We start from the raw sequence: 22408 nt of genomic DNA, 5'->3' as shown, positions 1-22408 counted from the left end.
ATGAGAATAAACCCTAGCATGTCCTCTGTAAGGCCTACCATCTAGCAGAAGAGACAGGCAAGTGTGTAACTACTACCTGAAAGGCCGACTGGACTAAGCATTGCTTTTTAAGATGGTAGCTAAAGAATGGGAATGTGAATTTTGATTTGGGGACCTGATAGGTTGAATAGATCCCATCACGGGTAAATGTGTGAGTGTGTGTGGGTGTGGGCGTGGTGGGGGCAGGGAGAGAGAGAGACAGAGAGTGGTGTTGAAAAGCAGAAAGAATTCTATGCAGAGTCAAATTAGGGAGGTATGGAAACCCACATAATGTTCTGTGCACAGTAAATAGAACAGGCCGAAGCTAGGCTTATAGAGTCAGGATGTGGGGGGAGATGGAGCGAGAAGCCAAGCTTGTCCATAAAAGCCCAGTTCCAGGGTCAACAAAAAGGCCCTATAACTATGTTACACATGCCAATAAGTGAAATCCTTTCAATCTGCTTTACTCAGACTCTACTCTTGCCTAAAGATGACACTTTTCAGAAATTATACAACCTACACTGTCAGGACTGATTCAGGCTTAACTCTGAGAAATAGGTTCCATTACATCTATATAACTGTTTGTCCTTCACAGACCAAAGGAAGCCTTGAACAAGGAACTTTCCACACTTCCACAAAGTATTGTATCTATCCTTCTATTGAACTGTGTCATGATTACAACATATGTCATTAAAATCAACCTTCTACCAGGCACCAAATACAAATAAGACTTTTCACCTTCTGCTGCTAATGTGATAATTATTTTATTCTCCATGTCCATAATAGTTAATTTTATATTTCTTTAATTCTGAATTCAAACTAGCAGATTTCATTATAACTGTCTAACTTTAAATGTCATAATTACCCTCTTATTTATTTTTTTAATTATTATATTCTTTTTGCCATTTTCTGTATGATTTGGGTTTTTGTTTTCTTGCTGATCTGTGAAGTTGGGATAATCTTAAAAGATTCAGGTATATTCCTCCCATATTTAAAACAATGTCATAGAGAAAGACATTATTTATTTTTTTATTTGCAAATGTAGAGTACCCTGGAGCAGGAATAGTTGACAAATAAATGACCAACTTAAAAGATTAGGTTTTGCAGTGTCTTGCAATTTTTCACTTTATGCTCTCCAAACCATTACCTTGAAATTCAGTTGTTCTCTCTATGCCTTACTGATTGCTGAAGTTTTTAAGTGGCCTTAATGTCAAATCTTAAATCAAAATCAAATTTTACAAGAAGATCAATTTCCACAACATTTTTACTGCCAAACACATTTTTTAAAGGATGCATTAAATTTGAGTCTGTCTAAAGCATGATGGCTAACAGGTTCTTTCAGAAGAAAACAAGTAGTGCGCTTGTGTGGATATTTATCTGACAGTAGCTTACAATACTAGATTTTTACAAATGGCAGGGACCTAGCACTACCAGTGAGGTGACACAGAAGAATTTATCATCAGAAGTAGGTAGCTATATAGAATATTGGTATTAGTGTACCTACATTCTTCTAAAAAAATATGAGGATCCAAGCTCATTTATCATTTAGCAAGACACTCACCTGCCTGGTGCCTTCATCATCGAGCCTTCTGAAGCTCTGCTGAAAATGAGATTTTTTTTTCCTTTAATGGTATTCGGTTGTTGCAGTGAGCAATTTGGCAATGTGCTGCATCACTTATGTATCTTTAAAAGGACGGGAGGAGCTTGAAGTAAAAAATAAGTATATACAAACTGCCATCTCTGAGAACTGATAGAGTAAATTTGACATGATTTTATGTAATGTTTCATCCCACCTCTGTGTCATGCAGCCCCTATGAGAAAAGGAAATAAATGGCCTTGGGTAATTTAACCAACTTAAAATTCCAGGGACTTTTTTTTGTCACCATTGCAGAAATATGTTCCTTATAAATTTGATTCTGATATCTGTCATGAGACCCAAATACAGTAGGTGATATACATTAGACTGGGAGTTGGCAAACTATGACCCATGGGCTAAATCCAGCCTTGCTACCTGTTTTCATAAATAAAGTTTAACTGGAAAATAATCACTCTGCTCATTTGCATATTGTGTATGGCCACTTTTGTGCCACAATGGCAGAGTTGAGTAGTCATGATAGAGACCGCATTGCCTACAGAGCTTAAAACATTTATTATCTGGCCCTTTATTTACAGGCAAATATTGTTGACCCCTGCACTGGACCTCCAGTCTTACATACCCTCTAAATTTTCTTGTGCTGATCTGGCTAAAAGACCCAAAGGAACAGAAAGAAAATTAGGAAGCCAGAGGACCTAGAAATGCCTAGAAAATACATTAGAAAAAAGATAATGACACACTTCCTATAGTGTGTCTTTTAAATGCCTTCCTGGGAGTGGAAATAGAAAATTCAGTGGAGGATTTATGGAAAAGGAAGACAATGTTTCTTAGTAATCAGAAAGTTCTGTTTTTTTTTTTTTTTTCTTTCTTTTTTTTCCTTCTCCCTTACCCACCTTTAACTCCGCTGAGTTTATATTCTCAGGGGGTTACAGCACATGCAAACCCACACTGCTCCCCTGAGGAGCTGTAGAAGCTCTGCAAACAAAGAAGTAATTTCCGACAAATAATAAAGACACAAACTACTTAAAAAAAAAAAAAAACTATTATGCAACTGGAGCAAGGGCTAAAATTGCCTTTGACAGATGGGTACCTCTAAAAAAATGGTGTAAAAAACCACTGTGTTTCAGTGATAGTATGTTTAAAACATCTCTTTAGAAAATAGTTCAAGCATTTGGCTAAAAAATCTGTAGTCATTACATGATTACCTTACATTATTTTACTTATAGTAAAAATATAGATATTACTTTTCTAAATCTTTTTAAAAAATCTTATGAAGATTGTTTTTTCATAAAAATTATCTAAAATGTTTAATAGTCTAAGCTTTTATCATTATGTAGATGAATTACTAATGATTTATAGTAAAAAGAAATATGATAATATTGAATAGTATTCCATTTTTAGATTATCTAAAATGTCTTATGTAATGACAAAAATTGTGGAATTATTTCCAGAGTGTGGTCCAATTAATTTACTATATGTTCCATAGTGTTTCCTATAGTTCCCTCTTTTCCGTTCCATTCTTATTTAGGTCATTACATAACTTCCAACGATACTTCCCATCTCTACTTGTCTACCTGCTCCGGTCCCTGCTGCCCTGCACAGCCACATTAATCTTCATGAAGTACAGTTTCTTAGGTGTCTCAGAAACATTGAACAACCCCCCACTAATAACCAACTTAATTATTAAGTTTTCTTCTAGGCAATTCTTTTTCACAATTCATTGTACTACTTTTCCCCTAACTTATTTTTCAAGCTTTTTCTCCCGACAAGACCTTGTTTTTATATGTTCACTTATAGTCCAGGTAGATTGACCAAGTGGTTCCTTCAGGTATTGTACTTATTTCTTTTCCTTTGATATTATCTGTAGCTGACTGTCTAAATGACACTTTTGTTGGTTCCCCAGGGATAGCCGAGCAGCATGAACTAGAGCTAGACGGCTGATTTTGAACTTGCTATTCTGCTGCTGGTTGCCCGGATGATGTTGGTTGAATTATTCAATTTCTCTGGATGTAAGCTTTCATATCTAGGGCAGGAATAATACTTATACGGGTGCCAAGAAAATAACTTGAATCTATATGTATACAGCACTTAGACAAGCACCCGCCATGTGTTAAACTCTACATTGTTACAGCTTAGAGGCTATGAGCACCACTTTTCCAATCAAACTTAACGAACAGTGGCTCTGTCACTTACTGGCTAGGCAACTTTGAGCATATTACTTAACCTCTTCAAATCTGTTTGTAAAATGAGCATAATACCAACAAAAACATGGTTACTGCAAAATTAAGTGCTAAAGGTAAAGACCTTTGCCTAGTGTGTAGCTCATGGTAACTACTTAATTATATTAGTTGCTTCTATTATAATTTTCATTATTCCCATTGTTTGTGTTGCTACTATTAATATTCTAGACTTCTAAAGAACTTGACTATACATCTAACTGCCCTAGTCTTTTCTATCCTGACTACCATAAAGTTGAAGACTATTAGTTGCTTCTCCTCCACCAAATTCCCACGTACTTACTATATCAAACAGAAAGCAGTATACCTACTTAGTTCTTCAGGCTTTCTGAGTAGAAGCAAGGCTAACAAAAAAACCTTACAGATATATTTAGTTTAATGGGATTTCCAGCTGCTACTACTTCACACCCATGTTATGAGGTAAGTCAGGAAAATATCAGCATATATCTAACAATGAAGTCTGGAGTTCACCCTCAGAAATTATATTCTGCCCTGTATCTGTGAGCTTTGTTTTTCTCCAGCTATCTTACCTGTTTCCTTTTTAAAGCCAGGGACTCTGCCTTTTACATCTTTACATGCTGTTAGCTTTGAAGACCGACCTATCTGGCTCTGTTATCAGGCCTATGCCTGATATATGTATCTAATTATTAGACCCTAAAACTCCTTAATGAAAAAAACAAGAATTATGCCTCTTAACTTTTATTATTGTGATATTAAATACATAAAGTCCTAACATATAATAGACATCTAATACAGGTGACCACCTTTTTATCCTTCATTGCCTCTGCCTGTGGAAATTAGCATAATACAGAATGGGGAGTCTATAAACATTAAATTTAGTCAAATAGCTCAGTATCCTTTAACGTACTAACATCTTAAAGTTGCTGCTAACTATATCTACTATTTAATTTAGGACTTTTGTCTCTTGTTCATCTATTAAAAAAGTTTTTTTTGTCAAAATCTTATTTGAAAATGAAACCATTAGTTAAGAGTAAGTTCATCTTTATCTTCTCATAATATTTATCTCAGAACATTATATATCTTTATCTTCTCATAGTATTATATATTTATATATGTAAAAATTTGAAATGTTAACCTTTAGGTAACAGGAAGAGATTGATGTTTTTAAACAAATAAGTGATAAGATAAATTTAGCAATTTAGGAAAATGAATCTGATTTAATATTTGAGACAAAACAAAGAAAGAATCAAATTAAAATCTTTAGATTTTTTTCAGGCTCAACTAAGTCGAAGTAGGCAAATCAGGAGGAATTCTAAATTGGAATTGTTTGATGAAATCACGTTCGGATGCATGAGTATAAGAAGAGAGGTACTCTGGAAGAGTACACACAAAATTGAAGACTGTCGAACAGATATGACAATAGAGAGAGTCAAGATTTGAGATAGTTGTGGAGATGAAAGCTGAAATTGTGGTGTTATAATAGCCCTGTAAAAACTTATAATAGAAAAAATACAAAATATAGCTGGAGGAAAATTGTTAATTTGGGAGCCAATTTTAATAGAGGAGATTGCATTCTGGAAGGGAGAGGATTTGGTAGATTTATTTTAGGGGTAATATCTGCTGCCTAAGTGACATATGAAACAATCATATTCTGCTGTCTAGATCTTAAGTGTATATTTTACGTAAAAGAAAATCTCAAACAAAATCTAGATAGGAAATGATTTATATTTTTGCTTCATTATATTTACAGATCTATATGTGTAATTCTGTTCTGTACCAGATACATTGCTTAAAACATTTTAATGTATTTGGAATATAAAACAGGCACATTTTCTAAAGATCTGGTTTCAAACATATAAGGGATCAGTTCCTGCTTAATGAGTAAGGAGCTACTTTTTAACTGACTAAATCCCCAGAAATATCTCCTAAAATCTTTTCCTGCCTCCAAGTGTGTTTTCTGTCTTACAGTAAACTATACTCCTGTCTGCACAACTATAACTTCTTACTTTTGGGTGAAGTCTTAGAAAGAAGTGACATGGGAGGGAAGAACATTCTTACATGATTTCTATCAATCCTGTTTCCAAGAAGAAACCACTCTGATAAATAAAGGAAAACTAGGGTCCTTCATTTTGTTTATGCTGCTGACAAACATTTGCTTCCTTAGGAGTGTCATTAACTAAAAAATAAAAGGCAGAGAATGTGGCAGGGATTGTGTGCAGCTTCTAGAAGGCCATTAGGTTTCTGAGGAGGAAAGATAAGAGGAGAAATTTGGGCCACAGAAACTTCGTGCGTATATGTACTTGGTATAAGGGCTCAAACATTCTCATATGTCATGTTCTCAGCCTACTCCCTGTAATTTTAGAAAACCCTGAACCTCAGATCCACACGGGTGCCAGATGACTGACCTGGAAGGCCCATGATTAAGTGCATTTATGCCTTTTCTTCTCTCCTTGTAATATCCATTGGAAAAAGAGTTGTAGGGAAAGTCAGCAAATCTATGATTGGCATTGCCAGTTGTGTGACTTTAGTTAGTTACTCTCCTAACTTTAATTTCTCCAACATTAAATTAAAATAGTGAATTCAAAATGATCTTTTTTTTAACATTCAAAATGCATGAAGTCTTTTGCATTCAGGAGATTCTACATAAATGCTGCAGAGAGGTAGTGAGGTCCATTAGACTATGTTCAACCCTCTTTACAGATGTGGGACACACTGAAAGACTAAGAAAGAGACAGTGAGAAAGTTCAACATCTTGACAGGCAAAGTACAGGGATTTTTGAAGTCACAAATGCATCAGCACTGTGATCACACGAGGTTCTGGTGCAGTGCAACCATCTGGCTTAGACATCTGCTTCAAGGACTTCAATAGGGAATCCTCCTAATCTCTAATTTAGTTGACTTAATTTGTCTAGTTGGGAACACCTGTAGTGCTGAATTTCTAAAATTCACCAGTATGGAAGTGTTGCAATATTCATAGTCAGTACGGCTCAGGCACCAACAAATTGAATAGGAGGTCTGACAACAACGGGTGCTCTGTACCTGCGCAGAAGGGCAAAATATATTGGCTGTGGGCACCAGTTACCATTTAGGTTTGTTATTTATTATTCTGCAAAGGTATATATTGTAGCTATATTATTTAATCCAAAAATATTGCAATATAAATTACAACATGGGCTAAATTACAACAAAGGGCATCAGCTTTTATTTTCCAGTAGTTTACAACATCCAGTACTGCTGCACAAGAGGAAGAAAGTGAGAACATTAGAAGCAAAATATCTCTTGTTCTCTTTGATACACAATCTCTGTGATTCTTAACATGTGAGGTTTTCTCCCCCTATACCAAGAATAGAAACAAGTAGGAAAGGTTTCAGGCTTATTTGTAGATGTTGAGAAGAAGAAAGAAAAGATCACTTGAAATAACAAATTACTCATCCCCCAGCAACCTGCACCTTCTATCTGGCACTCACACCAGTTTTATCTGCACATCTCCAACTCTGTTAGTATCCATGAAAGTGTAAAATAAAAACTCACTTTATATGGATGTTTATAAGTCAGAGGTATTGCTGAAGAATGAATGTCAACATTTGAAGAAAGATGAAAAAATAAAAATCCATCAGTATATTCTCTATTTGGTTTCTAAGCAATGCAGTCTATTCTCTATTTGGTTTCTAAGAAATACGAGGCAGAAGGAATAAACAAGGGTCCTTTCCGTGTCCTTCCTCTACCAAATTGACCCACAACATGGTTTCATATAAAGGAAACATGTGATTTTCCATCTTCTACAATGAAGACAAGTAGTCTTAACTCAAATCTTGAGATTATTACAAGTTATTGCAAAGAACATCTGCAGCTTCCCTAGTAAAAGCCTTTGGATCATAAGGTACCATAGAAAATAATCACAAATATCTGTTTCTGATAGAAGGATTTAGCAGCCTCTATTTTCCACTAAATAGGGAATCCATAACAGAAAAGGTCCAAAATGTAGAAAAGATCTCAATCCTAATTAACCATTCCTATGAAGCTTTCTGCAAAGCTGGTGACAATCTTACTAAGTAGGCAATTTGTATTGACATTTTCCTTGCCAGAAAATTATAAGGGTGGTGTTGTCAAAACACAGTGATGAATGTTTTTCAGCCAACAAAATCTAAAGTGAATTTTAGGATTCTTAGGTATGATTTGTAACTCAATATAGGGTGTGAATTTTTCCGTGGGAGTATAATTGTCAAAACTATAATGAACTCAGAAGGAAAAAATGATTTAAAATTATTAATTTGTACCCAGCATAGCTTTTTAGGAATATACCTATAGAAATAAATCAAGGTTCAACTCACTTTCATTTTTAATCCTTAGGCCATGTGTATGATCAAAAGATAGAAAATAATATAGCCTAAAATATACAAATAATGTTGCAAAAAAATGGTAGAACTCCTTGAGGCTGAGATGGCACTTTGTCATTTTTGCTACTGCTGTCCTCTCTGTGTCTACAGCAGAAATTGCATAAAGATCATGGCATTTTTTACTCCAACAGAGCCTAGAGGAAACTTTAAAATACTTTATGATATAATACTTTACAGCAGCTAGAAGCCATCTCAAAATGGCACAGAGAGAAACCTATTTTCATCCTTGTAAGTGTTACAAAAGACATTAGTCATCATGTTAATTATAAAGTACAGGTTTGAATATAATTCTGAGTATTGTAGCCAATAGAAGAATCTGCATTTGTTCTAAAATGACTTAAAATTTAAACATAATGCTAGAGGAAGGACGGCTTATTCGAATTTCAACTGCAGAAGAAGAATATGTACAATTTTAAAAGGTGACATCTTACATAACTATTGGAAATAAACGTAATATTTTAACAGTATCTACATACCTCTGCCTTTTTCTTTTCTATGAATAGTTGAACCGTAATAGTATTATGTCCATCCTATAGTTTCACAATACATTTCATTAACCTTGCATGTTTCAGTTATTTTAAATATTAGTTACATTTCAAGAAACAAAACTCTGTAATGCATCCTGGTAAATTAGTCTCTAATAAATGGGGACTAGAGCATGAAACTCAAACAAGAATGTTTAATGGAATACAAATATCCAGTCTAAAAACGCTAATAAAAATCTGCCTTCTTTAGGTAAAGGCTCTTGGCTATTACACAAAAAACCACACGTGGCTCCCCTCAAAATGCATTATAGACCAGGCTCATAATCTTTCCTTGCACAAAAATGGCACAAGAATTGATTTCAATTATCATTTAATACCTATTTCCCTCTCCTGTCAAAAAATGTTCCACACACATGAAACTGAGGGTTGGCAGCCTGAACTCATTTATGGAACTTTTAAAGACTATTGATTTACCATTGAATTTTCTAGTTCTCTCATTGTTACTGGAAGGATGCATCAGAGTCTGAATTAGATGATAGGAAAGGCTGGAATGCTGATAGGCTTACTCAAGGCTGATGAAAAGAGAAACTTCTCAAAAATTTGTCAAAATGCATTTTATAAATTAGGTTAGCATGATTGATGATAGAGTCAAAATTTCTCATGCCGTGCTGAACTGAATTTTAATTATATCTCTTCTTGCTTTGTTGTGCCCCGATACACCTCCTTGATGTCTGGGTGTTAACCCTTAGAGAAAATATGAAATAATTTAAAAATAAATTAAACATATGTCTTTAGAAACTAGAAACTGTTTTGCATACCTGAAGTCTTTGTTTTTGTTTTTGATCTGCTTTTTAAAAAGCTATACACCAACATATGAGCTACAAGGGAGTGCTTATATAAGCAGATTTTTATGTTGTCAGTATGTTTCCATAGGGTGAAATGTTCTGACAGACACTTCCAGAAGCTGTGTGCCTTTACATGCACATAACAGTAACCTTTGTTACTGTTACACTATATAACCTTTGTTAAAAGGACAGCATTTCCACAAGGAATAGCATACTTATTAACAGCACTAACTTGGTTCTAGCTAAGCAGAGAACAGACTTTTAGTATCAGAAGGAAACTAAGGTTGCACAGTTTTTTCTTTAAACACTCTCTCACTGCTCTGTCCCCCACAGAGATGTGTATTTTCCTATAAATGTTGCCATTATTTTCCTCTTCAGGGTGGGATGCAAAGTTTATGGGGCCTCAAAACTATATAATTTTGCATTCCCTGTTTAAGAAAAAGATTAAAAAATTATGTATACATAGTTGGCAGGAAAGTGAATATTTATTTTGAATGAGAAAAGCAATAACAAAGAACTGTAAATTTTCTAAACCTGAAAATACTATTAACATCACAAAATCTAGAAAACATTACAGAATTTCTGTTTTGTTAGTCAATGAATCCCTATGCTTTTTGGAGGTCTACGTTTTGATCATCTTCTAATATGACAATAATTTTGATAATATTTTCTATAGAGAAGAAAGAAAATTAAGGATTTTTTTCTCTAGCTGGTTGATACAAAAAAAAATAGAGTTGTTACAGATAGTTTTAAAAAGTGCATTTCTGTTTCACAACTCATTGCTGGTTATGTTATAGCCATTAGCATTGTTCTGATATTTGAGGAAACTTCTGTCAAGTCTGTTTCATAGCTGAGCTGAATGATTTGAAAGAGTTGTCCACAGAGCATAATCTGGCCCAATACAATTCAAACCTTATTTCTCCTCCACTAATCACATCTTTCCTGTATCAGGTTGTAGTTCACAATCGATAGCCGTAAAACCTCTATCTGTGAATACTTGTGTCACAACACTAGGTGAGATGGTAGGAGTATTCCTGGAAATATTTCTACAACAGAACAGTAGCAATATCTAAATAATGCAAACAAAATATTTCTCTAAACCCAAACTAAATAAATGTCTAACTCTTCTTCACAGATAGTCATGCCCCCTCTACCACCATTTGACCCAGAGGGCAGTGTGATAGGTGGGGATGTCACCTGGGGATTGCAGGTAAAATATCTTACTTTTGCAACAAAGAGTGATGACCATGTAAACACATTTATAATCCCCTCCCACAGCCATGGAGGGAGCTTCTTTAGCGTCAAAGTCACTCCTTCACTGTCCACCCCTCCCCATTATGGCCTTCCTTCCTGTGCCTCTTCCTTTAACCATTCCCATGTACAAACACACCTTTGAGTGAGGCCTGCTTGGTTTTTCTTACTCCTTCCAAATGCACTTGCCATCAAACCCTATTGTTTTTACCTTCAGCTTTACCTTTGGCCTGAATACTTCCAGTCTCATCCCTGTCGTCATAGCTAGGGCCACATCTCAGTAAGCTTCACTATTGTTAATTCTCTAAATCTTCTCCTTTCTTCATCATCTTCTTTAATCTACCCTAGACAACTAAGAATTATGAAATTCCCCAAAACCTCAGGTTACCTTCTGCTATGAAATCTTCAGGTGGCATTTTATTATAAGTGAAGTTACAACCTTAGCCTTGAGGGTATATGTAACTCTTCTCTACTTTTTTCTCCATTATTTCCCTGTTATCTTAAAGAAATTCTATTTCACCAAATTGTTCTTCCAGATTCTTTAGACTTGCTTTGAAAGTTTCCTTTTCTTGTCTTTGCTCTTACCATCCCTTCTACATGGAGTTTTCTCCCTCTTCTCTGTGCTTCTAAATGTTATAACTATTATCCTGGTCTCCTTGCAGTTGTTTTTCTTACCCTCTTAGAGGTTTTCTAAAACAGCCATATAGCCATCAGTGATAATTCCCTTTACTGGAGCAGGCATATTTTCTATTTGGTACTTATTATATGCTGTATTCTACTGTCATAATATATGTGTTTATATATGTATTAGCATGCATATGTATAACCTTTTCCCCTAAATATCATAAGTAGGTTCAATTCAAAGCACTTTACTTAGTACTGAAAAGATAAAGCAAATTTAAGAAACACTGCCTTTAGGATGTATAAAATCTTGTAAGTGAGATAAGATAATAGCAAATGACTTCTAATAGAGGGAGAGTAAGAGCCCTATATAGCAAATGCATATATGTTAATTGTTGGACTAATGCTGTTTCTCCCACTAGATGGCATACTTTTTAGAGTACAGTTTCTCTTTAACTAGAGTTTTTATATTTCCAGCACTTAGTTTCTGGAGGTATTGAGTTCTCTGTAGTTGGAGGTTTTCATGTAGGTATAAATACTGGGAGATGTCCTAAGTACTGCTGAGAGGACTAAAACACTGGCTAGTGGTCTAGATGGAAGTATGAAGTACAACTGATCTGTGTGAAACGGTGTGAGTTCTCTGTGAGACAGTACTCTACAGGATACTTTATGGTTCTTTACCAAGAGGAAACACAATGCATCAGGTAGAGAGGTTGCAGAAACAGAAAAGTGGATGCAATTCTCAGTTCCAAGCTTCAGTTTCTTTACCTACTAAAATAGTAAAATCTAAAACTAGTTGCTAGTATTATCCTGAGATTAAGTGAGTTAATATACAGTGACTGGAACCTAGGAGGTATTCAAAAGTTTTAGTTTTAATTTATTCTCTTTTAGCACTGGTAGAGCTGATAATGCTTAATATTTTGTCCTATGGAAGCTTTTATTGAAATATTATTTTTGATTCGGCAAATCTACTTCAATCATGAAGATGGATCTACAAAATGTAAATGTACCGTCTTAGCAGAAGGTCAATGAAAAAAAGCTTTAAAATATTTAAAGTCTGGGTTACAATGTGTAACACACTAAAATTCAAAAAACTTTTAAGACTCAGCTAACACTAATGATAGTTTTAAACAGCATTCTCAATTACAGTAAGCTGTTTCTTGTCAGGCCAGCTGCCAGGAGTGGATTTGATTACCTAAATACATTCTATGTGGTCAGAAATTTAACACTGAAAACCCAGCAGGGGAGAAAGAAGTCTGAAGAGTGAATTGACTCATAGTGTGATTTACAATAAAAGGAAGCTTTTCTAAGAAATTTTATCTGAAAGTTAAGAACTCCTTTGAGATTTTCACCATCAACTCAGCATGGTGCTATTATTTTGTTATTGAAACACTTAAACTTTTGTTTTTCTTACCCCTTGCAGAGGAATCAATAGTCTAAAATTAGAGCAGAGAGTAGCAGCTCTTGAGTGTTAATCGGGGTTGGGCACTAAGGATTTCAAAGATTGCAGCCAGCAGCCTATCAGCCACGTATTAAACCTTACTCATTAAATTGTTTTTAGAAACAAAAATAATGAAAATATAATACAGGACAGGTTTTCATAAAATATGCTATAAACAGTTTTTCAAAAATATATCTATATACTTTTTATCAATAGTATGTTCTCCTAGATATATTTTGGTATGTCTGCCAAGCTCATAATACTTTTTCCTCTCTAAAAATTAGTGTCTCTCCATGTTGGGGCTGGGTCCCCAGTAACTATGTTTATATTGTGCAAACTTCTCCCCTCCCCTCCCCTTGCCATTGGTGACTGATGAGTAGTAGATCCCACACCTAATTTCATTTGACTTCTTCCCTATAGTTAGAGGTGACTGACTAGTGCTAGACACCTGACAACCCTGGCTGAATGCCATTTTCCCACCGAGGATATGGAACAGAACGGACAGGCTAGTATCTGTTGGTGACTAGAGCTGAACAGAAAAACATGGCAGCCCTGGGTGGAGGTATTTTACCACATGTAATTCACATTGTCAGAGAAGCCAAGAAAAAAAAAATCCAGTATGTAGATAAAATGGAATGGAAACACATGCAGAGAAAACAGAGATGAGATAAAAAGAGAGATTCCTTATAGTTTTCTAATTCCCTTTATTTATTTATTTATTTATTTATTTATTTATTTATTGAGACAGACATTCTGTCGCACAGGTTGGAGTGCAGTGGCACGATCTCGGCTCGCTGCAAGCTCTGCCTCCCGAGTTTAAGCAATTCTCCTGCCTCAGCCTCCTGAGTAGCTGGGACTATAGGCGCATGCCACCATGCCCGGCTAACTTTTTGTATTTTTAATAGAGATGGGGTTTCACCATGTTAGCCAGGATGGTCTCGATCTCCTGACTTCATGATCCACCTGTCTCGGCCTCCCAAAGTGCTGGGATTACAGGCGTGAGCCACCGCGCCCGGTTGGTACAGACCTTTCTTAAGCCCAGATGGAATTCCTGGCATTCCTATGGCAGGATTTTATGAACTTATATTCATATGACACTTCCCCCAAAGCCAGCTTTTTAAAACTTTTACTAAATGAAGTTGAAAGTGTGTCTGCTTTTTGCAATCAATAATGCCTGATTCACAAAAAATAGATTATAAGTATCTATGACTTCAAAGGGTCCATAACTTATCACAGACAAAAATTAAAGAATATTATATATGATAAAATTTTATGTAATAGTTACCTTTTATTGAATACCAACAACATTCTAGGTATTTACACATGCTTATAAGTGCTTATGAATATTTATTTTTAATCTTCAATAGAGTCTTGAGAGGCTGAAACAATTATTCCCATTAGATAGAAGAGAAATCCAAACCTCAAAGTGTTTATAAAATTACACAGGTAGTGTCAAAGCTAGAATTCAGACCTTGAGATGCTGCTGTTTTAAAATGCCACATCTTGTCCACCCAGTGACACTTAGGAAACTCAGACTGAACCTTCCACTTCCCTTGTGATATCTTCATTTCAATAAACAGTGTCTCAATTTAATCCAGCCGTTCAGTCTAATCACCTTTGCTTTATCAAAACATTCCTTTACTCCTCTTTCTTTCATGCATCCACATATTTTCCATCATCAAATCTTAACAGATGATTTTTGCAGTACACTTAGAATTGAACGTCCTCTCATCCCTTCCATCATCCTGTCATGGGGTGGGTGCGGGGGCACCGCAACCAGTTAACAGTCTCTTTGTTTCCACTTGTGTGCCTACCTCCACCCTCATGTTCTATTATCCATGGTGTAGGCAGAATAAACCTTTTAAAATACAATTCTAATCATGCCACTTTCCTCCTCCGCACCCTCCAACAGCACCATGAATTGGCCTGTCCACTGCCCCAGTGTTATTTGCTACCTCTCCCTCACACATTCTGCTCCAGCTTTAACGTCCTCCTTGCTGATCCCCAAATATTTCAAACAGGTTCCACTTCAGGGCATTTATGCTTGCAGTTTCCTCTACCAGGGATAAGTGTTTACAGAGGCAGCCACTGGCCAAGACCCTCAATTATTTTAAGCATTTGCTCAAATGCCTCCACTTCAGTGAGACCTTCCCTAACCACCCATTTTCTGGTAGTGGACTCTCCTCATCTCTCTCTAGAGCACTTATCTCTACCTCACTAAATTTTATTCATTTGTTTACATATGTTTGTTTTCTGTCTCTTCCCACTAAAATGTAAGCTTTATGAAAGCAGACATTTGGTTTGATTTGTTCACAGATATGTCTCCAGGACCTTGAGAACACACCTAAAATAAGATGGCAGCTCAGTGACCCCTGACTGACTGAATAGATAAAACCAAGTGGGTTCTTTAAAATCTAAGTAATAATTTCAGATTACTTAATATTTAATATTTTGCTATTTTCGGTTATCTTTTCTAAGGAACATCCTCACCTCCTATATTTTCCCATTCAGAATATAACCCTTTTCACCTACATTTCCATAAACTCTTTATGCTTTTGTTGATTACTCTTGACTTATATTCTAGTGATGTATTCACTATAAATTGGAATGCACGTGAAAGGCTACCATTGTTTTGCCAGTCTTCTCTTTCACAGTCCCAAATATGCTGTGTAAATTCTTCTATTAATAACAATGTTAATTACTATTACCTGAAAAGTTTTTCTCTCTTCTTAATTTTTAAAAACTGATCTGTTTAAGCCTCTATTTGGAGGACAAAAACACCATAGTAACAACGTACATAAAGATTGTTGAGCTAAACAGTTCCTCAAAGATAAAAAGTGATCCTGCCACCCTTGTGGATTTTTAATTCATTTAAACAAGTACTTATTTTTCACATACTATGTCTCTGGCAAGAAATGGCAGAACTAGGGCTAGTCCCTGAGTTTTTTTGACTTGTGGGTTTGTTTGCAGAGTAGAATATGATTTCTGTTTCTAGTTTTGCAATTTTAAGATTGTCTGAGTTTTTAAATACTGATACTTGATGTAGTAAAGATGCTTAGATGAACACATTTCATCTGCTCCAGTAGAAGTGGATTTTTACACTTACTTCACTCTTATAGATAATAGTCAATATTTCATATTTAAGCAGTAACATTATTCCTAAAAATGAATACATGATAAAATTAATATACTCTTAGTAATACCTATAAACTATATTCACTTTATTTTATAGCTAAGTTTTGACTATTAACCAGTCCATATGTTTTGAGTGCCCCGTATGTGACAGTAACTGTATTTGACGAGTTTATGTTTAATGAGCAATAATTTATATAAGACGTTGAACAGGACAGCACGCTTATGGACAGTTGCGTGAAACAAATACCTAGATCAGGAGGTGGACATGCTGGAGAGGTAAAAGGCAAAATAAATCTTTTTCATAGTACAATGATCTGGCTTGCATCAGTTAAATTTAACATTTACAGAAGACTTCCTATTGTTACACTGTTAGTAAATTTTCCCTTTTCACAAGTTTCACAATCTAGTCTGAGAAATGAACACAAGGACCACAGTGTAATTAGTGGAATACTGACAATCAGAACTAAAGGTTAAAAGATGTTTAGATACATAAGATGACCAAAAGATATAGTAGATAGGAAAGGAGGGGGATGCTTGGAAACACTGCATTTCATCTGTTCATTGTATACTTTTTTGAATTTTTTATGCCAATCCCATCTTTAATATGGTGAAAGAAAGAGTCACGATATATAAATGAAAGACCAGCCACACGGTCTTACAATATTCCCAAAGTGTATAATATAATCATATTATATTTGTCAAATATTTCTGAGTTTTATGCTAATCTTTATCAAGTTCCAGGAATCTCTGAATACATGGCAATTCACCTTTTGTTTATAATTATTTCTCATTTGAAATCTGATCAAACTTCCTAAGGATAAGAAAGCCTCTGGATAGTCTGGTTCTTAAAATACAAGCTCTTTAACTATCACTAACAGTGATGATACCTGTAAAACAAAACCTTTTCTCAAAATGCTCTCATTTAAATGCACTGCTTAAATTCTGTTGCAAATGACATTCGTTTCTGCAACAAACATTACCTGCTATATTCACGGTATACGAACGGTTTGAGACATAGCTTGTTAACTAATCAATTTAACTCATCCTTACAACTTATTTCTTGAGAGTACTTACATATTCTTCATAAGCTTCATGGGCTGGAGGAGGAGGTGCCCTGTATCCTGGCACTGTTGGTGCCCCCCGGGCTCGAGGGGTAGGGACACCTCTTGCTACAGGTGGCACTGGAAGGGCTCCACGGGTTACAGTACTTCCTCGAGGGGTGAGAACACCTCGTCCAGGTGGTGGGGGAGGAGGAATGGCACCCCCACGGCCCCTAAGAGAAACAAGTCATGTATAGATGAGAAACAGGTGATGCGAGAAAAGAGCCTATCACAGAAAAAGCTTTCATCTCACAGCCTCCATACAATGAAAGAAATACAAATTTCTCTCTCTCTCTCTTTGTGTGTGTGTGTGTTTAATAGAAATTATATAAGATACAAAGTATGTTGATATCTATAGAAGACAATAATTGTAAATACTGACTATGATTAGTTCTTATAAAAACCATGTAAAATACTTTGTTATTGTCTTTTACATAACTAAAAACCCAAAGCAAAGAAAAAAAACAAACAAACAAAAACCCACTCTGAATATAACCCCATTAAATTCCAAATTCTCCAAGAAGACACAAATCAGAGCATTGTCTGATATATGACTCACTGGACCATCTCTGAAACTGAGCAGCTAGATGTCTACATCTCCTCTATGCTGGGGTTTATAGACAGTGATGGACAATGCTGTCATTCACCAAAAAAAAAAAAAAAAAAAAAAAGTTTTCTGCACTTAAATAAAATGTGGAAGTCTAACCATAGTGATATCATTTTATTACAGGAGCTTAAGTTTGAGGTCACTTGAAATCACAACTCTTTGTCACTGATTTATCATCATGCATGTAATCCCCTGAGCTGGTGCTGTTTCTGACAGAACATATTTTCTTATGGTAACTATGGTGTTAGAGGAATACTTTAGTATCTGTAATAAAAATAATAGACTGAATACTTTGTATTGCAGTTCTTGATACAAAATTAGCTTGCAATAAAAGTGTAAGATCAAATGGTTGTAGCCAATTTTTATGGTATTTTGAAGCTTTTAGAAAGGTTGAGTGTTTGTCTGAAGTCTTTGGGCAAAAGCACAGTTATTTCACTTTTTATTATGTCTGAAAGGTTGGCTTAGATAGCACTGCTTTCAGTGGGAACACTAAAGCTTTGGAAAAAAAAATGATGATCATTGGGATGTCAACAATCACAGTATTTGGCTGTAGCCACATATGGGGACGTAGGTTATGCTGTCTGCTATGAATAGCAGTCAGATTGCTCTTTCTTGCTTAAAATAAAAGTGAGCTTTTATGAGTGAAGAATAGCAATGCGGGAAAAGCCTTTAAAATTTTTAAATATCTTATAGAGCTGTTGAATAGAGAAATGATCAAAGAACTTATTGTGAGTCTAATGTATAAAGAATACTCTCCTAGATTGGGAGAGGGTGAAACACAAAGATCCAGAGGCCCAGTGCTGGCTTCAAGTACAACATGGCTGAGAATACAGTATTCTGTATTATCATGATAATATATAAAGGGATGTAAAAACCAGTTTTGCCTTCACTGCTCCTCCAAGCACATTTCTGTTGCCTCATAAGCAAGATGAGCATATGTCCAGGTTTTAGAACTGTTGTCCTAGCTTCCTGTTCAGTTTAGCATTTTAACACTCTCAAAAGTATCCATGTGTGGACAATAAATTATATGGTCACCCTACTGTAAACTATATGCACAAGTCTTCACTATACCATTGAATAGTCATGGGTAAGTATTATACTTACCCAGGCTTGAGGTAGATATATTTTTCTAATGAGTAAAATGCAGATTTCTAAATTTTTAGTACTTCCTTCTGCTCTAATATTATATGATGCTCATCATATCAAATCTAATTTTCCATTTTCTTCCTTCATCAACTGACTACCAGACACAGACCTAGCAAACCTGTCTCCTGAACCTGACTCATTACCTCTTATCCACTATGTTCTTTCTCTGGAATATTAACCTCCTTGTTCTCTCCTCCAACTTAATTCACATCACTTTTTTTTAGGATACTGCCCCTGGCTAAAACCACACCACAGTGTCCTTTCCTTTATTTGTCTGACTTCCTCTACATTTCTGAACTGAATGTTATCAGTCTAGTTCTTGCTTTCACCCCTCTATTGAAAGTGCTCTTGGCTGAGATCACCAGTAGCCTACTGATTTCCAAATCCACTAGATTTCTTTACAGTTTCCCTGCCACAGCACATTTCTACTATTTTTAAGATTGTGGACCATTATCTGGAAAATGTTTCTTCGGACTTTTATGACTCTGCTTTTCTCTACTTTTCCTCATTCCTCCTTCTTACTCCTTATCCTCTTTCACTGGCTTCTATTCCTGGACCCACTTTGGAATCTGGATGTACCCAATTTCTATCCTTGATCTCATGGTTGCACCCTGCAATCTCTACCTCTGATGATGACTATAATCTCTTTCTTCCTAACACAATGCCATATCTTGGCTTGTCTTCCTTATATCAGAAGTTTCTTAACTTGCCTGCATGTTAAAGTTACTTGAGAATCTTTTGAAAATTCCAAATTCCAGGCCATATCCTAGGCCAATTAAACCACAATCTCTGGAGACAGAGAGCTCCCAGCAATTCCAAAATACAGGCCAATTTGGGGACCACTGCCTTAAATGAATATCCTAATTTAAGCATCTTGACAAGCTTGTCATGTGGGCAGTTCTAAACTATTTTAAACATAAGTTGAGATATTAAGGCATGGAGGGTACAAGTTACCTGCCCGAGGTCACATCAGCCATCCACAGAGCTCAGATTATTTACAGGAGTAATTATATTCTTCATTTAATTTGATCCTTCACCTACTCTTAATGATATCATCAATTTCTCATCAGGCTAGACACCAAAAATTTATCTTTCTCTTGGGGAACCCTTCTTATCCAACATCTAATTGGCATTAATTCATGTAAATGTTAATCTCTAATCTGGCCCTATCCCTGTCTATTACAAATGCTGCTCATTTTTATCTGCCTTGGATGATGGACTCATTTTCTCATTGGCTCTCTTGCTATAAGATGGTTTCTCTGTCTCTGTCTCTCTCTTTCAATCACTGTAACTCTTCTGCATCATCTACAGTGGTAACTGAGTATCTTTCATATAAATAAATATGATTACTCTCCTCTTTAAAAAAAACTCTATTAGTTCTATGTATTAGTTCTCAATGTGGTAAACAAAAGCCTTCAAAATTTATCCCTAATGTTTCATTTTCCAGTGACTGTACTCACTGCAACATGTAGTGGTGATATGTGTTAGAGAGGTCATATATTTTCATTCATCAATTATGCAAAATAAATTATTATTACAATATATAGATGTAATGCTTTATTCTCTGTTGCACATTATTATTGGAAAATTAAAGTTATAGATAGGATTATTGAAATGTAAATTGTTTTAATTAAATATATTTTCAACAAATTATATAATTTAAAAATATTCTAGACATCTTTTTGAATATAAGTGTAATTAAACAACTTCATAAAGTAATAATTTCATGACTTAATTCAAATTAGCAACTGTTAACTCATGCAAAGTTCTCTTATTAGTATGATTTTCTATTTTGCAAGGCTATTTTCTTACTCATTTTATATTGTAGATACAGTTCATCATACTGTTTGAAATAGAAGACAATAAAATTCTGTTTCATTTCCTCTCATTAATGCTAGCACCACTAATGATATCAGTACAGCACTGGAAGTGAAATTTAATTTTTAATGTTAATTTTATTTTATTTTTATGTATATAGTATCAGATCTGTATGTTATATGAGATTAAACAGTAAAATCTTTCAATCAAATTTTTCTTCTAAGAAGATATATTAAAATCCAGACCATAATGCACTATCCTGTATTCAATTATTTAAATGGCTTAAAATCTTAGAATAAGGCTTCTCTGAAATTAAAATCTTATATGGTCCACTCAAAAATGCCAGATGCAAAATTCTACTAAGGGATATCAGTAACAAAACAAAATCTATTACTATGATGATTTCATACTATCAAATGCAGATAAATTCATTATTTTAATGCCCCCTCATTTTAAGGCATATGAAATAGAAAATTGTGTGCCCTCCTCAGGCATCCTAAATATATACTTAGTTTCAACCATATAAAGCTGTAAAACTGGCATTTGTTGAACTACAAAAGTTGCAATTTCATATGATTTAACTTATGATTAAATCCATTAAAGATGACTAGCAATGATGTCCCTTTTTACCTCATCAAGATGAGTTTAGAAATGTACACGGTTTTATAAAACACTCATCCCATAAAAAAGTACAGTATTGTATTATGTCACATTAATTCTTAGCATAAACAAATGATCCTGAACAGCACTAGACAGCTTATTTTTGATTTTTTAAGGATAAAATATAAATAAGCTCTAGAACACATTCAGAAGTTTTGCTTTTAGTGAAACAGAATTTCTAGAATTACCGCATTTTACCTCTAGTAAATAGTATTCCTTGATATTTTATTTGGTAATTTATCATTCTTTACTTTTGTTTCTGACCAGTGAGAAACATTTTGAGATATTTTTGATTTAAGTGTTATAAACAGTGGCTATGTTGATAGTGGTGGTTGAAAGTATTTGAGGTATAATTTAAGTAAACAAACTGAATCTGAAAAATATCTTAGCATAGCTTAAGATAATTTTTATGTAATAAATGAAATAATATTTCAGATCTCTGTCCTTTAGAGATTTAAGGGCCAATTATAACAAGGTGAAGAGAATGATTAAATCACATAGTTGTTCTGTGAAGGCTATATTTTTTACTTTAACTCTTTTCAAACCAATGCCTTCTATTAAAATCTTGAACAATTCAGAATCCTGCAAAACAAATTCTAATGCAAAAAGATACCAATTTCTTTGCAAATAAGCAAAATCAACTAAAATCCTCTCTGATCACCAAGAGGAGCTACAAATACCCTCTGAACTTTGAATATCCTTACCATCAGCCATGCAAGAAGTGCTCTGGCCTTCTGGGCTGATGGCATGTATGTTATCTGTATCTCTCTCTGTATTTCTATCTATCTACTTCCTTATCTAGCAAGACTATATCAATTCAAGGACCATTTAAAACACAGAACAAGTTTACAGTTTTCTCTTCATACAAGGGTATCTTGGTTTCAAGAGGTGAATAGTTGTATCATCTGCGTGTTCTTATCCTGAGGATAGAAGAGGAAAGTAGAAAATCTCCGGTTTGCTGCCTTATTTTCTCGGGGTAGTTGTTAACAGTATAAATTGTGAATTCTGGAGTCAGACTGTCTACGTGACCCTAGGTTAATTTCCTACACCTTTCTCTACTTCAATTTCTCACCTGTATATGCTAGTTATCTC

The 22408-nt window shown here is 34.9% G+C and overlaps 1 protein-coding gene across 3 annotated transcripts in view; it reads right to left on the bottom strand.

Moving 5' to 3' along the window:
* Positions 1–22408, bottom strand: part of KHDRBS2 (KH RNA binding domain containing, signal transduction associated 2) — a 591427-nt gene that overhangs the window by 189391 nt on the left and 379628 nt on the right. For all 3 annotated transcript variants that reach the window (XR_002733824.1, XM_023222978.1, XM_023222979.1), the window contains exon 6: positions 17060–17258. Coding sequence is in view for 2 of the 3 variants with exons in the window: in XM_023222978.1 (XP_023078746.1) it covers positions 17060–17258 (199 nt within the window). In the remaining variant the exon portion in view is untranslated. The remainder of the gene's footprint in view (positions 1–17059; positions 17259–22408) is intronic.

The sequence above is a fragment of the Piliocolobus tephrosceles genome, chromosome 5 (genome assembly GCF_002776525.5).
Source record: "Piliocolobus tephrosceles isolate RC106 chromosome 5, ASM277652v3, whole genome shotgun sequence".
NCBI classification, from domain to species: Eukaryota; Metazoa; Chordata; class Mammalia; order Primates; family Cercopithecidae; genus Piliocolobus; species Piliocolobus tephrosceles.
Note: the sequence above shows the minus strand (reverse complement) of the source record. Positions and strands in the feature narration are given on the sequence as shown.